This window comes from Bos grunniens, chromosome 4, assembly GCF_055505025.1.
Source record: "Bos grunniens cultivar Pamir isolate PY7600 chromosome 4, Bosgru_T2T1.0, whole genome shotgun sequence".
In the NCBI taxonomy this organism is placed as follows: Eukaryota; Metazoa; Chordata; class Mammalia; order Artiodactyla; family Bovidae; genus Bos; species Bos grunniens.
This window is the reverse complement of record NC_141168.1, coordinates 5422851-5439067: the sequence shown is the minus strand read 5'-3', so window position 1 is coordinate 5439067 and position 16217 is coordinate 5422851. Positions and strand designations below refer to the sequence as shown.

Below are 16217 nucleotides of genomic sequence, written 5' to 3'. Positions count from 1 at the left end.
CGAAGCATTTTCCAACAGGCTCCACGTTTTTAGCCTGAACAGTACATGATGTCATTTACTGAGGCAGGAACACTGGAGGAGGAGAAGGTTTGGGAACAACCAATGGTTCCACAGAAGACATATTAAGCGAGGGATCCACTGGAGACATCTAAGAGATGTTAAGAACTAAGGTGAAGACACTGGTTGCGTTCAAAGTAAGAAAAGAGCTGGCAATATAACTCTTAAGAGTCACCAGCACACAGACAGTAGTTATAGCAACTAAACTGAATGAGACCACCTAATCTGTGAGAAGATGAGCAAAAAAGAAAGGAAGAGACCAGTGAGATAGGAAAGAACAAGAGAATGTGGTATCCTGAAAGTCAAATTAAAAAGAGAGAGACTTTCACTCCTGAAAATGTTAGAGGCATGAAGTGAGACTGAATACTTAAGGTGAACAAAGACTCAATGGTGGTTCTGGCAACATGAGATCAAAATAGTTTTAGTAGAGCGAGAGGAAGAAAGCTTGCCAGTAGCAGGTTCATAAGAAAATGGTCAAAAATAAGCAGCTACCATACAATCCTGAATATTCATTGGAAGGACCGAAGCTGAAACTCCAATACTTTCGCCACCTGATGGGAAGAGCTGATTCACTGGAAAAGATCCTGATGCTGGGAAAGATTGAAGGTGGGAGAAGGGGAGGACAGAGGATGAGATGGATGGATGACATCACCGACTCAATGGATATGAGTTTAAGTAAACTCTGGGAGTTGGTGATGGACAGGGAGGCCTGGTGTGCTGCAGTCCATGGGGTCACAAACAGTCGGAACCAACTAAGCAACCGAACTGAACTGTAAGTACAGACAATTCTTTCAAGAGCTTTTGCTGTGAAGATGAGCACAGAAGCAAAACAGTAACTGAAAACAATATCCGATCACGAGAAGGTACTTTTGTTTAAGAAGGGTGATACTGTACACTGCTATATTTAAAATAGATAACCAACAAGGACCTACTGTACAGCACAGGGAACTCTGCTCAACATTATCTAACAACCTAAATAGGAAAAGAATTTGAAAAAGAATAGATACATGTATGGGTATAACTGAATCACTGTGCTGTACACCTGAAACTAACCTAACATTTCTAATCACCTATACTCCAATGTAAAATAAAAAGTTAAAAAAAAAAAAAAGTGTAGCAAATGCTTAACACTAATGGAAATAATTCTCTGAGCAAGGGAGCTCAAGATGTTGGAAACCAAGGAAGACTGAAGGGGCAAGGGGGACAGAACGAGGGACACAGGCAGAGGAGCTGGCTGTAGAAACCCCAGAGACTCTTCATCCCATTTTAACAGGAGGGCTGGTAAAACAGAGGGGTAGAGATGAGAGCAGGAAAGAAGATCTGATGGTGGATAACTGTGGAATTTCTTTCCTGATTGCTTCTATTTTTTTTTTTCATTGAAATAAGTAAGATCATCAACTGAAAAATGGAAAATGAGGTGTCAAAAGTCTGAAAGAAGAGAAAGTAGGTAAAGGATGATCCCTGATAATGGGTGGGAGAACTCTAGGTATAAGTGGTATGAGTGGCAAGTCAACCATGACCCACTGGAGGCTGAGGTTTTCTCCAGTCACTCTGGCTGCTGCAATGCAGAGTCTCAGTTTCGTTATGAAACCAAAACAGTGGGAAGATGACAACGGAGTTCCAGGTGCATAAGAGAGAGACTACCACAGTGGATGACAGAATCTGAACGAGAAAAAGGCTGACAAACCCCATGGGTAAGATCCTTAAGTTGGACAAGTCACTATGGCTGAAGGGTTATCGTGATGTGGATATCGAGCTGGTAAAAGAAGAGTTAGACTTGAAACTGAGACTTTGGAAGTGAAACAGCCAATTGTCCTAGTAAGTGATACAATACTAAAGGCTAAAGTACGGCCATAAGAAAGAGAGGCTGGGACTTCGCAGGTGGTCCAGTGGTTGAGAAATCTGCCTTACAAGGCAGGGGACCCAGGTTCAATCCCTGGTCACGGTACTAAGATCCCATATGCCGCTGGACAGCTAAGCCTACGTGTCCCAACTACTGAGCCTGCACCCTCTGGAGCCCAAGCTCCACAGGGCGAAGAGAAGCCTCCAAGGGCCACGACAAAGGCCCAGCACAGCCTGATAAATAAATAAAGGAATGAGTGGCTCACGCGGGCTGGAGAGAGGGCTGCTGAGGAAAGGAAGGCGCCACTATTCTGGGTATTAAATAGATTGTGAGAATGGACGATGGGGGAAGGAGAGGAAAACGGACAGGGAGGCACTGAGTCTTCCGAGGATGACACAGACGGGGAGACGGCGCCACTGCGAGCCGGGACTGTGGGCAGTCCGTGCACTGGCTTAGAGGGACGTCTACTTAATGATAAATATCGCTCAAAAGTACAAATCACTTTTGACACGATAGTAACAGCACAAAGTACAGAAAAAAAATTAAAATTAAGGGGAAAAACTATGAAAAACCACCTATGGGGAACTGAAATAAATCCAAGTATAAAATATTAACGTGGCAATGAATGTGCACCAAAGGGGTAAAATGTAAGGAAAAGCATTCTGAACTCCCAGCTTCTCCCTGCTCTGTCTACTTAACTAGACCCTAAGGGAAAAGCAATGAGAACTGCTGGACTTCTGAAGGCTTTTCAAGAATTACAGGCATGTAACAGGAACATATGGGATAACCAAAAGTACTTCATAGAAAATAATATTTTAAAAGACGTAGCAATTTCTAATTTTCTCCTTTAAGCATCAAGGAGATGCCATTCAACTGCAGAGAAGAAGCCTATCCACTGTGTCTACAGTCTATCCAACAACTGCAAACACACTGAGAGGCCACCTCGCTTGGACAAACCTCTGAACACGGTATGAAACCTACTCCCTTTGACAGCTCGTTAAATCACTAACTCAGGGTGAATGCTGGAAACTACCTTGGCAACTTGCTCTACCTTCCTCTTGCAGATGCAAAAACACATGAGCTTCCTTAAGGCACCCAAAGTCAAGGAGACAAGGAAGTATTTGGTCTGGTTTAACCCAGCAGTTCACAGTATTATTAGCTAATGAAATGTACTTTCCCCTCACCTACATACTAACACAATAAACAAACACCAGATGGTTCATAAGGCAGAAATTTACCAGGAGTTATCATGCAAATGGCCTAGAATTATGTTTATTCCAGTTTTAATTTTGCTTTAATAAAATATTTCTATACAGAGTTTAAATGATTTCTACTAAGAGCTTTTTGGGGAAAAAAGAAAGAAAACTCGGTTTTTTTCACTTTGTCATTACTTTTCAAACTACTTCAGCACATGGACACTTTAGAACTCAGTGGACAGCCGAACGCTGCTTGTGCAAAGGACTGAGTAAATTTTAAACTTGCTAGTTAAGCTCTGGCACCTGTTTCCACAGTATTTTCCGTCTCTGCGCTCTCCAGTCCGTCCATGCTGTCCTCATCTTCTGCTGCGGTTTTTCCTCTGCTTCGAGGCCTGCAGACCAAGAATAAACACATAATTAAATGGTACATTTGAAGACTTAGAATTCTACTCAAAATGAAGCACAGTAAAAGGTCCTTAGAATAAAATGATTTAGGCGATCCTCCCTTCATTTCACCGTGTCAGCAGTAAATGCCACACTTCATGGCTGCCTTCCCCACAGACTCAGCTGCTCCTTACACCCAAACATGGGGGTAGGCCCACATTACTACGTCCGTGTCATCGTAACTCACTTCTTCACACACTCCTCAGGCGAGGCTTTTCCCCTCTTCCACCAGACCTTGAGATGACTCCTGTCTACAGCAGTGGTGTTTAACTGCCCAGGTGGCTCTTTTCAAAGTGCACACACCAGGTTATACCTCTAGATCTAAAGAAATCGGGGAGTGACATCTCTGATCTCTATTTCTAAAATTTTACTCCTTAAGGAGAAAGTGAGGCATACCCCTGCAAACCATGCCCCACCCCTCAAAACACCCTCCATTAAACATAATTTAATCACACTAGAAGTGTGATGGATTTTTAACTTATAAACACTTCAGTAAAGTCAAATAAATGTTAAGAATCATGGTAAAGTAATATTTTTTTAAACCAATACAATTTAAAAAAACTAAGGCCTTTAACGTCTTTGATGTCTCATAAATGAGTCAAAAAAAAAATTTAAACAAATAAAGAAAAAAACAAGACACTACACGTAAAAAAACTTAGCAACTGATAAATCAGTATTCAGATAATTTCAGAGCTTTAAATTATTTCATTACTTAAAAAGAAAAGGCACAAATGAACTGTTTATTTGAAAAATATCAAATGAGTCGAAAACAATTAAGAAATAGAGAAAATAATATGAAGAAAATAAAGCAAAAGGCTGTTTTAAACAACAGGAAACCCATTTAAATTTTACTTTTTAAAGGAAATAAATCCCTCAAAACTAATAAAGGAAAAGTATAAATCTTTTAAGTTAAAGTAATCAAAGTTCAAATATTTGATAAACAAACTACTACAAACTGTCTAAAGTCATCCTCACCCTCCCCAAAATTAAAAAAGAATACCTGAACCAAAACCCTAACATATCCAAAAACTGTGGATGAAAAAAAATCTAAATAAAATACCAATAATCAGAATATTAATATTAGAAATCTGCCAATATAACACACCAAGTCAAGCAGTCAAAACACCACCATTCATAAGAAGAGGGAAAAGAGGCAGAATAAAATGACAAAAATTTTGGGAAGGGGGTATTGAGGCTATGGCTGATTTTACTGTTCATGGGAAAAGGGAGAGAATAATTATCTTTAGAATTTATTAAGGCAACTTGTTATGTTGAACTTAAAACAGTTAAAGGGTAAAAAAGGAACAGAGGAACGAAGGTTTGATCAGTCCAACAGCAGGCAGACCAGGAGAAAAAAAACACCTGGTAAATAGAAAGTAAGAAATAAATATGAGTTTACACAGCAAAACTTAATGCTGCCATTATTTAACGATGAAAGTAATTCAGCAGTGTTAACTCAATAGAACTTCAAATTACATAAAACAAACACACAAAGAACAATAGAAAGAAACTGCTAGTTTCACAATCATCATGGGCTATTTTAACATCTCACTCTCAGAAACTGATAGATCAAACACTAAAAGCATTTTAAGCAAGTATTTAGACAATACATTTAACAAGCCACATTAGACAACTCGATCAACCCTACTTGTGTCTGGCTCTGTTAAAACACTGGATAAACAAAACAAAATCCCTGCCTTCTCCAAACTACACTCTAGTAGGAAGATATATTTTTTATTCTTGAAAACAAATAAAACACAAGAAAATACTAGGGGGAAAAAGGCAAAGAATGAAGGACTAGCTATCTGTTTAAATACATTTATAAAATCAGTCACTCAGTCGTGTCCGACTCTTTTACATTTAAAAAATAAACTTGGTGAAATGAAATTCATCTGAGTAAGGAGACACTTGAGTACAGATGTGAAGCAGAACAGGAACCAAATCAGGCAGATATCTGGTAAAAGAGCGCTGCGGTAGAAGAAACAGCAAATGCTAAATTCTTAAGAGAAGAGCTGGCAGGACAGCAAGGACACACTGCCCAAGCAGACTGACTGAGAGGAGCCGTGAGGAGACAGGCGGCCTAAGAATATTTTTTAAAGGCGGGGGTGGCGATTCATTTGTTTAGAAACTCGCAGACCAATATAATGACTGGATACAGGGAGACAGGAAACTCTTGAAATAATCCCAACATGACTACTGTAGTGGGAAAGAGAATAAGAAATTAATTCAAGCGAGATTATGGAAGTAAAATTTCCATTTAATCTTCCCTTCATGTTCTTTATACCTGTGTCCACTCATTGCTGAAAACACGGAAACACACATGGCTTTGCTAGGCTAACCTAATCTTCCAGGCCAATGCCCTGTTCTAAGTTTCTCTCGCCACTATCCTCGCCATCACTAGTCGTAAGTTTGGGGCACAACTGGCTTTACGTCAAACTTGTTTTATCTTGTTAGTATCTCAACGTATTGGTTGTCTGCATCAGGTGGTAGTTATTGTTTAGTGGCTAAGCCATGTCGGACTCTTTGTGACCCCATGGACTGTAGCCCACCAGGCTCCTCTGTCTGTGTGATTTCCCAGACAAGAATACTGGTGTGGGTTGCCATTTCCTATTCCAGGGGATGTTCCTGATCCAGGGATCAAACTCGCATCTCCTGTATTGGCAGGCAGATTCTTTACACCAGTCAGCCTCCAGGGAAGCCCCTGAATGGTGGTATTTACTCCTAAAAAATAAATTTTAATTTTTGCCTTGCTTTTCTTCCTGCTTCTATTTATTTCTTCCATTCTTGATTTTTGGCACCACTGAAAACATGCTTTTCACATTCATCAATCCATCAGAATACTACTGCTTCTGTCAACGGATCAATGGATCAACATTAGAAATTTGATTTTTCTGAATGCGAAACATAAAGCTCATATTGTCAAACCCACAGCAGTTGGCAATTTCCAAACTTAAACAGCAAAATAGATGCATAGATTTTCACAGCTCAATCACATGTTCTCGGCGTTGGTTTTAAATAGTCTAATTACAAATGATAACACTAAGATTATTTATTTTAATCTTTCTTTAGTTTTTCTCTCTTTTTCCTTTGTATCTCATAACGTTTTCATCTTAACTTTTCCTTGTTTCACTTTGCTGCAGAGAAATATGAAGTAAAATAATACAACTAACTCTATTTGAGAAAATTTTCCAAAATTCAATGTTTCTTGTTAATCTTATAAAATTAAAACTAATTAAAAAAAAAAACTAATTTGAATTCCTAAAACAACCTGGGGGCTCAGACAATAAAGCTTCCGTCTGCTGATGCGGGAGCCCCGGGTTCAATCCCCGGGTGGGGGAGATCCCCTCGAGGAGGCAATGGGGACTCCAGTACTCTTGCCTGGAGAATTCCATGGATGGAGGAGCATGGTGGGCTACAGTCCATGGGGTCACAAAGAGTCGGACACGACTGAGCGACTGAGCATTCACTCACTCACTCATAAACAGACGAAGCATAAGAAACAGTATTATCAGACACTGGACAACAGGCAGGGAGAGAGCTGTAATCCCTGAGAAAAAGGAAACCAAAAAGGTGAACCTCACCCTCAAAGAGGCTTTCTGCATGGGGTTAATTTACAAACTGCAGCACACAGAGGGAACTCAGGGCTGGCAACTGTGCTGAAATGAGCACAAAGAAATCAGAAGTTGTGGAGCAGAGTACACAATACGAGGGAGCAGAGAAAAAGCTCCAGAAATCTGCATAAGAGAGCCCTTGGGTTTTAGTCTGAATACCAAACTGTACCGTTGTGGTGTAAAACCTCACAAGGCCGAACAGGAAGTGCTTCCAAGGCAAGAACCAATAGAGGAAAGATGCAACATGGACAAGTCCCAGAGCTCACAACGAGCCAGCAATCAGTCATGCTCCCTCTGGCCAGAGTGCCAAGACCTCAGGGACTACACGTAACGGATTTGGAGCACACCTTTTGAAAGAGGGCTACATGAAGCCTAGAACAAACACTATTCTAAACCAGCCTTAAAAGAGCTGAAGAGTAACAACAGAATCAGAATGACCCACAATTAATTCAACTGGTGGCCAGAAAGGAAAAAAAAGGACATAACCAGAAGAAAAATCAAGGAATAGAAACAGAAAGCAGAGATGACAAACAGATAAGCATGGATAGTAAACCAGCTATTATCACTATGCCTCATGCTTACTGAATTTGGAAAACATGAAAAAAGAAGCAAAATGGAAGCTGATAAAGGCTAACATCAAAAGATGACATCATATGAAAACTTTACTTTGAAAGATTAACATCTGATTAGCAACTGCATAAGAAAGATGACTGACCTTCAAACACAGCAAAACAAAACCCTTCCCCAAATAAAGGACAAAGTGAAAAAAAGATAAACACAGCTACATGCAGTGCCCTCTGGGACAGTAACAACCAGTCTAATATGTGTGAAGCTTGACTAGGAGGAAAGGGAATGGAAAAAATATTTAGAGAAATAATAGCAACAAAATCTTACAAATTAGAAAAAAATAAAAACCCACAGGGATTTCTCTGGCGATCTGGTGGCTAAGACTCTGTGCTCCCAATGCAGGGAGCCCAGGTTTGATCCCTGGTCAAGGGAACTACATCCCACATGCTGCCAAGTAAAAACCTGCTTTACCGTCTGAGCCACCAGGGAAGTCAAGTAAAACCTAGCACAGCCAAATAAATAAATAAAAAGAAATAAACAAAACAAAACACAGACACAAGAAGCACAACAAAATTCCTCTCACACACACACACACACACACCCACCCACCCTTCAGTAAGGCACGTAACAGTCAATCTGCTGCAAACAGCAAGAAAAAGAAATTTGTAACAGCAACTCCCCTCAAAAGACCTCTGTTTATAGAGTAACAAAAATAATGACTGCAACCTTTTCATCTGTGCTTGGAAGAAAATTATAGGGGGGGAAAAACCCATAAATCCTTGAATAAAACATACAACAAAAAGCATCCTTCAAAAATAACAGTAGGACCTCCCTGGTGTATCAGTGCTTAAGAATCCACTTTGCGATGCAGGGTACACAGGCTTGATCCCTGGTCAGGGAACTAGGATCCCATATGCCAGTGGGGCAACGACGTCCATGCTCCACAACCAGAGAAGCTAGGCCAGCGCCACAGAAGAGACGCAACGACGCAACCAAGATCCTGTGTGTCACAACTAAGACCTGACGTAGCCAAATAAAGAAAACCAGCAAAAAATAAAACGAAAAATAAACAGACGCTAAACAAGTTAAAAGAACCTTCATTATATGTTCAGGAAATTCTTCAGACAAAAGGAAAATAATACTCAATAAATATCTAGACCAAAATTCCTGTATGCAAAAGAATAAAGAGTGATGTAAATGGTATGTGAGTACATTTATGAAAGACTTTTATACTTAAACCTCTTTAAAAATTAACTCACTGTTCAAAGCAAAAATAATAACTTATTGTGGGTTTCAAAATATGTAGAAAATTTAAATGTATAGAAAAAATAGTTCAACACATAGGAGGGTGAAAGTATGCTGATGTACGGGTTTTATATTGTATCTGAAGTGGTACTAACTGAGGCACCCTCTGAAGAGTTAACACTGTGCAATGTAAATCCTAAATCCTTTGTAAACACACACGGTCAGTTTATTAGTCCAACGGAAACAAAAACGGAATCCTAAAAATATATTCAATTAACCCAAAAAAGATAGGAAATGAAGAGAAGGAAACAAAGCAGAAAATGGGAGAGAAGGGACAAACACAAAACAAAGTGCGAATAGAGCTAATCCCTCCACATCAGTAATTATTTAAGGGTAAATGGTCTCAACCCAACAATTAAAAGGCAAAACTTGTCAGATTAAATGAAGACAGCAAGAATCTTCATTAAGGAGATACAGTCCTAAAAATGCATGTACTCCACAGCAAAGTTTCAAAACATGAAAGGAGAGATGTTTAAAGCCACAATTACACCTTGTTAGCACAACCCTCTGCTCAGTAACTGACACAGGCAGACACAAAGCTCAGTAAAGAGACTCAATTTAATACTACCAACCACATCCCTGGGCCGGGAAGATCCCCTGGAGAAGGAAATGGCAACCCACTCCAGTACTCTTGCCTGGAAAACGCCACCGACAGAGGAGCCTGGTGCAGGCTACTGTCCATGGGGTCGAAAAGAGTCGGACACGACTGAGCGACTTCACTTCACTTCACCAACCGCATGGACTGAACTGACAGTTAAAGAACACCCTTCCTAAGGACAGCAGACCACCTACTCCTTTCAGGTGACTGACCCCAAGATCAGACGGGTTCCAAATCGGGAAAGGAGTAGTCAAAGCTGTATACTGTCACCCTGCTTACTTAACTAATATGTAGAGTGCATCATGTGAAATGCCAGGCTGGATGAAGCACAAGCTGGAATCAAGACTGACGGGAGAAATAGCAACAACCACTAGTCCAGAAAGAAATGACCAGGAAAATCAGAAAACAGCTTGAGCCAAATGAAAAGGAAAACACAGCATTTCAAAATTTGTAACATTCAGGTAAGCAGTGAATGGGAAATTTACGATTTTAAATAGTAATATCAGGGGCAAGATAGGGGTAGGGAATTAAGAGGTATAAACTATTTTGTATAAAATAAGCTATAAGGATATATAGTACAACACAGGAAATATAATCAATATTTTATAATAATTATTTTATAAAATATTTTAAAGGTTTTATTACTCCATTTATAAACAGTAATATAACCTTTAATAACTGCAAATCACTGACAACCATTATGTCATACACCTGACACTTCTGAAATAGTGTACATAGATTATACCTCAATAAAAAACCAGTAAAAAAAAAAGTTATATAAAAAAACCTCTTAAGAGTAACATAGGTCTCCACTTAAAAGAAATTAAAAAATGAAAATCAAGACTGTAATAAGTAGAAGGGAAGAAATAATAAAGAGCAGAAATTGATGACATAAAACCACAACAGTTTGTTTTAAAACTGAAAACAAAAGATAGTTCTTTGAAAGAACAGATGACTAACCAACAAAAATGTTCAACAAAAATTTAAAACGCCTCACAAATTACCAATAAAAAATTTGAAAGCAGAGGGTCATCACTAGAGAGACTACACACGTTAAAAGGATGATATTCTATTACAAACAATTTTGTCACTAAAACAGCAACTCAGACGAAATGGAGCAAAATCCTTGGAAGGCACAAATTATCAAATATGACTTAAGAACAGAGAATCTGAGTAACCCAATCACATATTTTAAAGACTGAATTTGTAAGTAAAAACCTTCACAAAAAGAAAATCCAATCCCTGATGGCTTTACTGATGAATTCTATCAAACTTTTAAGAAATAATATTAATCCTACACTATCTTTTGTAAAATAACGAATAAGAAAAGAACACTTTCTAACTCATTCTATGAGGCTGGCATGCCACTGACAGTAAAAATCAAAGACATTACAGAAAACTAATATCCATTATAAACATAGGCCTGTCCCATAAGATAAAAAAAGAACACTCTTCCACCCATTTTTTGCAGATATTACAACTGTTATACATACCAAGTCAAAACAAGGGTAATGAAAGAAAATAAAATTACAGCCTATTTTTCACTTTAAAAACTCCAAACAAAAGATATCAAGGGGCTCCACCTCTAAATAAGTTGGAGAAATATATGCCAAACTTTTTTTCCACTGAATGTAAATAATTCATGAAACAACCATTTGAGTTGCCTTAAAAACTTGTAACAGCAGTTTGTTCAGGAACAGACACCAAAATTCATCAAAGTATCACTAAGTTTACTACTATTTTACCTCTCCCGAACCCTGGCCTGAACTAAAAGAAGTCTGAAACCCAGAACTCAGTGCTGAGGTGCAGAAAAAGAGAGAGCTTGCCTGAACTGACCACAACCTGCCTGTGGGTGGGCCTGATCCGAATTAGTTTAAGAACACCTTTGCGAGCTGAGCTAACAGGTCCCACAGGGTGACTCGGTACTGCACACACAGCACAAACAGAAACGGTCCCGCAAGAGATTCTGAAAACTAAACTGACCTTACTGCAGCCCACAAAAGGCTGGTTGTAACCTGCAGCTTGTACCTACCCAGGCTCAGTGCCTGTTAAATCAAAATTACCAACCTTCTCCATAAGATGTTTCTAAAATCCACAGTCTTATAATATCTAAGATGTTCAGGAAACAATTCAAAATTACTTGATACTCAAAGAACTACAATAAAATCAAATCACCCGAAAAAATACAACAAGAGGCTAATGAACACAAGAGGCTAATGGTAAAATGACAGAGGTTGGAATTATGAACACTTTCAGGCAGCTATTATAAAATGTTCGTATGAGCAATTCTGAACACTTAAAGCTTAAAATAGAAAGTATAAGCAAATAATGAAAAGACATAAAGAACAACCAAGAGGAAATTTTAGAAAGAAAAAATTACAAAACCAAAATAAAGGACTCAGTAGAAATAAAAAAAATCATTGATGGCCCTCAGTTCAATTCAGTTCAGTTCAGTCGCTCAGTCATGTCCAACTCTTTGCGACCCCATGAACTGCAGCACGCCAGGCCTCCCTGTCCATCACCAACTCCCGGAGTTCATCCAAACTCACGTGCATCAAGTCGGTGATGCCATCCAGCCATCTCATCCTCTGTCGTCCTCTTCTCCTCCTGCCCCCAATGCCTCCCAGCATCAGGGTCTTTTCCAATAAGTCAACTCTTCGCGTGAGGTGGCCAAAGTATTGGAGTTTCAGCTTTAGCATAAGTCCTTCCAAAGAACACCCAGGACTGATCTCTTTTAGAATGGACTGGTTGATCTCCTTGCAGTCTGAGGGCCTCTCAAGAGTCTTCTCCAACAAGAGCACAAAGGCTCAGAGGTAAAAGCGTCTGCCTGCAATGTGGGAGACCTGAGTTCGATCCCTGGGTTGGGAAGATCCCCTGGAGAAGGAAATGGCAACCCACTCCAGTATTCTTGCCTGGAGAATCCCATGGACCGAGGAGCCTGGCGGGCTTACAGTCCACGGGGTTGCAAAGAGTCGGACACGACTGAGTGACTTAACTTTCACTTTAACTTTCAAAACATATGTGGCCTAGACACTCCAATCAAAATACAGAGGTTATGTGAGAATCAATTTAAAAAAACTTGCCCCAACTACATGCTGTCTACTTGAAGCTGAAATCAAATGACGACACATTTAAGGAAACAGATCATACAACACTAACCGAAATTAAGCTGAAATGGATATGTTAGTACCATACAAAGCAGTATGTCATTTCAAATAAAATGACAAGGATAAAGAAGGGTATCACATGCAATGCTGATTCCCAACAACAAATAATTCCAAATGTGTATGTAAACCTAACAACAGAACTTCAAAATACATGAAGCAAAAACAAAAAAACCCTTACATTATTCTCACTGAATCCTCATAACTACCCTGCTGAAGTAGGCACTGCTGTCCCCGTTTTACAGATAAGCAAATTGAATCTGTCAGTCGTGTCCGACTCTGTGCGACCCCGTGGACCGCAGCCCACCAGGCTCCTCTGTCTATGGGATTCTTCAGGCAAGAATATTGGAGTGGGTTGCCATGTTCTCCTCCAGGGGATCTTCCTGACCCAGGGATTGAATCGGTGTCTCCTGCATCTCCTGCATTGGCAGGCAGATTCTTTACCACTAAGCCACCTACGAAGCCCCAAACTGAAATTAAGAAAGGTTAAATAGGTTACCCAAAGTCACTCAACTGGTCAGAGCTAAACTGTAGTGAGGTCAACATACTGGAAGAAGATCCACACACTCCCCCTGCTGAGGTCTATAAACTACTGGTTTGCCCTAAACTTCCATTAAAACAACAACAACAACAACAAAAAACCTGTTGAGGGTAGGGAAGCTTGCTACCTTGGGCCAGTGCCTGTATCTGCTACCAAATCCCACTGCTCAGCCATCAAAACGGGCAAAGGAAAAACGCTTCGAGGCCACCTCTCCTCAAGCATCTCAGATTTCACTCCACTGGACAGGACACTGACTGACACACTCAAAAAAACAAGAGGCTGAAAGCAGGAATTTAAACAGGAATTTGGGATTGGAATGAAAACTGACCGTTCCCAGTCCTGTGGGCAGTGCTGACTTTTCCGAGTTTTCTGGCATATTGAATGCAGCACTTTAACAGCATCCGCTTTTAGGATGTAACTGTAGATCAGATGTTAATATTAGTTTGCTTTAACTCAGTCAGTGTTTGTTTAGAAATAGTGAGATGTTCCCTCTTTATCTCAGATTTACACCCATGTTCACAGGAGTTTACACCCCCGAGGACCTCACTCCAAGAGGTGCTCAACTGAACAGCATCTGTTGATTCATCTCCCCTACCGGCCTCTCACCACCCAGCTCAGTGAAGGGCACTCAGTCGTGTCCGACTCTTTGCAAGCCCTTGGACTATACAGTCCATGGAATTTTCCAGGCCAGAATACTGGAGTGGGTAGGCTTTCCCTTCTCCAGGAATCTTCCTAACCCAGGAATCGAACCGGGATCTCCTGCACTGCAGGCGGATTCTCTACCAGCTGAACTATGAGGGAAAGCAGCTCAGAGGCAGTGGTAATACAGCGGTTACAAGCAGAGATTGCAGAGCCAGACTGCCTGGATCACAAGGCTAACTACCAGCTGCACAACCATGTGTGAGGGGCTTAAACTTGGTGCCTCACTTTCCTCATCAGTAAATTGGTATAAAAGAACCACCTCACAGGACTACCGTGAGGATTAAATGTAAAGCGCCTCCAATGCCAGTTCCCTGTGACCCTCTCCTATCCCGGGCCTTTATCACCTCCTTTCCCAGCTTGAACCCCATGATCAGGAGGCCTAATGCTCTGATCCTCAATACTTCCTCCCTTTATTTCATTCCCTTAAATTTGCCTGATAAAACCTCAATACTGATGAAAATGAACCTGGCATCTGCTCTGGCCCAGGAGCTCAAGCTGTGGGGAAAAGACACAGCCAAGTCACTGCCTTCAGTCTGCACTTCCAACCTCGCCCCTCCGGAAGCCCCTCACTGCCCAGCAATCACCGCTTGGCTCGGTTCACTCTCCCATTTCCTTAGATACTTATTTCATACTTTTTTGTCTTCAAACAATTGAAGACTCTCCATTCTACACCCTTGACAGAATTGGCTTGCTACTTCACTGGGGACATAGAGCTAGTCTGAGAGTTTCCTATCCTCCTCCGACCAAACCCTCAACTTCCCTGAAAGCTCCCCTGTAGACTCCTCGTTCCCTCCCGCTAAACACGCCATCCAGTCTCCCTGCTGACACCCTCCCTCTGCCTGTGCTCAGGATCACGTTCTCTTTCCTGTTCATGAGCTCTGCACCTGCCCGACTCCCTTCTTCTCCTGAATGACCAACCCTTCCCCAGAAAAAGGAGTCCGAGCAGCATACAAATGGACTGTAGTAACACAGTCTTCTTTAAAAAACAAAGGAAAAAAAAGAAACCCTCCCCAGACACCACATCCTCTCCCAGTCCTGAGAGCAGCACTCCTTGAGTGCTCAGGACCCAGGTCCGCCCTTCGGCTCCATCGGATGGATCGTCCTTCCCCTCACCCCATCGAAGGGCCTGGATCAGAGTCACCGAAGAACAGGCTGACAGACAGCTGGGTTCGCCTGGACTGTGCCTGTCATTCTCGAATAGCTGACTGGGCTCCTGTCACATTCAACAACGTCTTGGTTAGATCCCTGAGTTATCTAACTGCCAAGGACCTACGACATGCCAGTTCTCCACCCGTCAGACACCCGTGAGACCAGGGGCTGTTTTCTCCCCAGCTCCTTGGACACAACACTCTCCTGAGATTCCCCTACCACACCGGGCGTTTCTTCTCACTTCCTCTGCTGGCTCCTCTTGCGCTTTACCGACCCCGCAATGGTCGAGTGTCTGGGGCTCCGTCACTGAATCCTCTGCACAGGCTCGTGGCACAGTCTCTCTATAAACACTGGTAACTTCTGCATCCCTCCATTGCCTACCTCTCTGCTGCTGCTGCTAAGTCGCTTCAGTCGTGTCCAACTCTGTGCGACCCCACAGACGGCAGCCCACCAGGCTCCCCCGTCCCTGGGATTCTCCAAGCAAGAACACTGGAGTGGGCTGCCATTTCCTTCTCCAATGCATGAAAGTGAAAAGTGAAAGTGAAGTCGCTCAGTCGTGCCCGACTCTTAGCGACCCCGTGGACTGCTGCCCACCAGGCTCCTCCATCCATGGGATTTTCCAGGCAAGAGTACTGGAGTGGGGTGCCATTGCCTTCTCAATCACAATTCAGTATCTGCCTACTCAGCAGCATCTCTACGTTAACATGTCAAAAACACACATGTGACTCTGCACCCTACCCTTGGAAAGTTGCTTTTCCAACGCGCCCCGCCTCGTCAGCAATGGCATCCGGGGCTGAGGAACCTAGCCTCACGACTCAGGGCCTTGTCTCATTCCCACGCGTCGTGTCAGCAAATACCGGCAGCGCACCTTCAAGACACACACACGTCCCTCACCTCTCAAAAGTTCACTTTATGCCACTTTTATAAGAGGCCGACATTAGTATCTGTTTTCACCAACCAAAACAAATCCGAAGAGGATTTGCACTTCTCAAAGAAAGGGGGTGAGGAGAGGGTGACTGCTTCTTCACTTTCTGTCATCC

General features: G+C 41.6%; 1 protein-coding gene across 48 annotated transcripts in view; it reads right to left on the bottom strand.

Annotated features, from left to right (window-relative positions):
- The window catches only part of KMT2C (lysine methyltransferase 2C), a 261212-nt gene that overhangs the window by 179138 nt on the left and 65857 nt on the right, over positions 1-16217 (bottom strand). For all 48 annotated transcript variants that reach the window (XR_015161892.1, XM_086394748.1, XM_086394777.1 and 45 more), the window contains one exon: positions 3400-3488. Coding sequence is in view for 42 of the 48 variants with exons in the window: in XM_086394748.1 (XP_086250874.1) it covers positions 3400-3488 (89 nt within the window). In the remaining 6 variants the exon portion in view is untranslated. The remainder of the gene's footprint in view (positions 1-3399; positions 3489-16217) is intronic.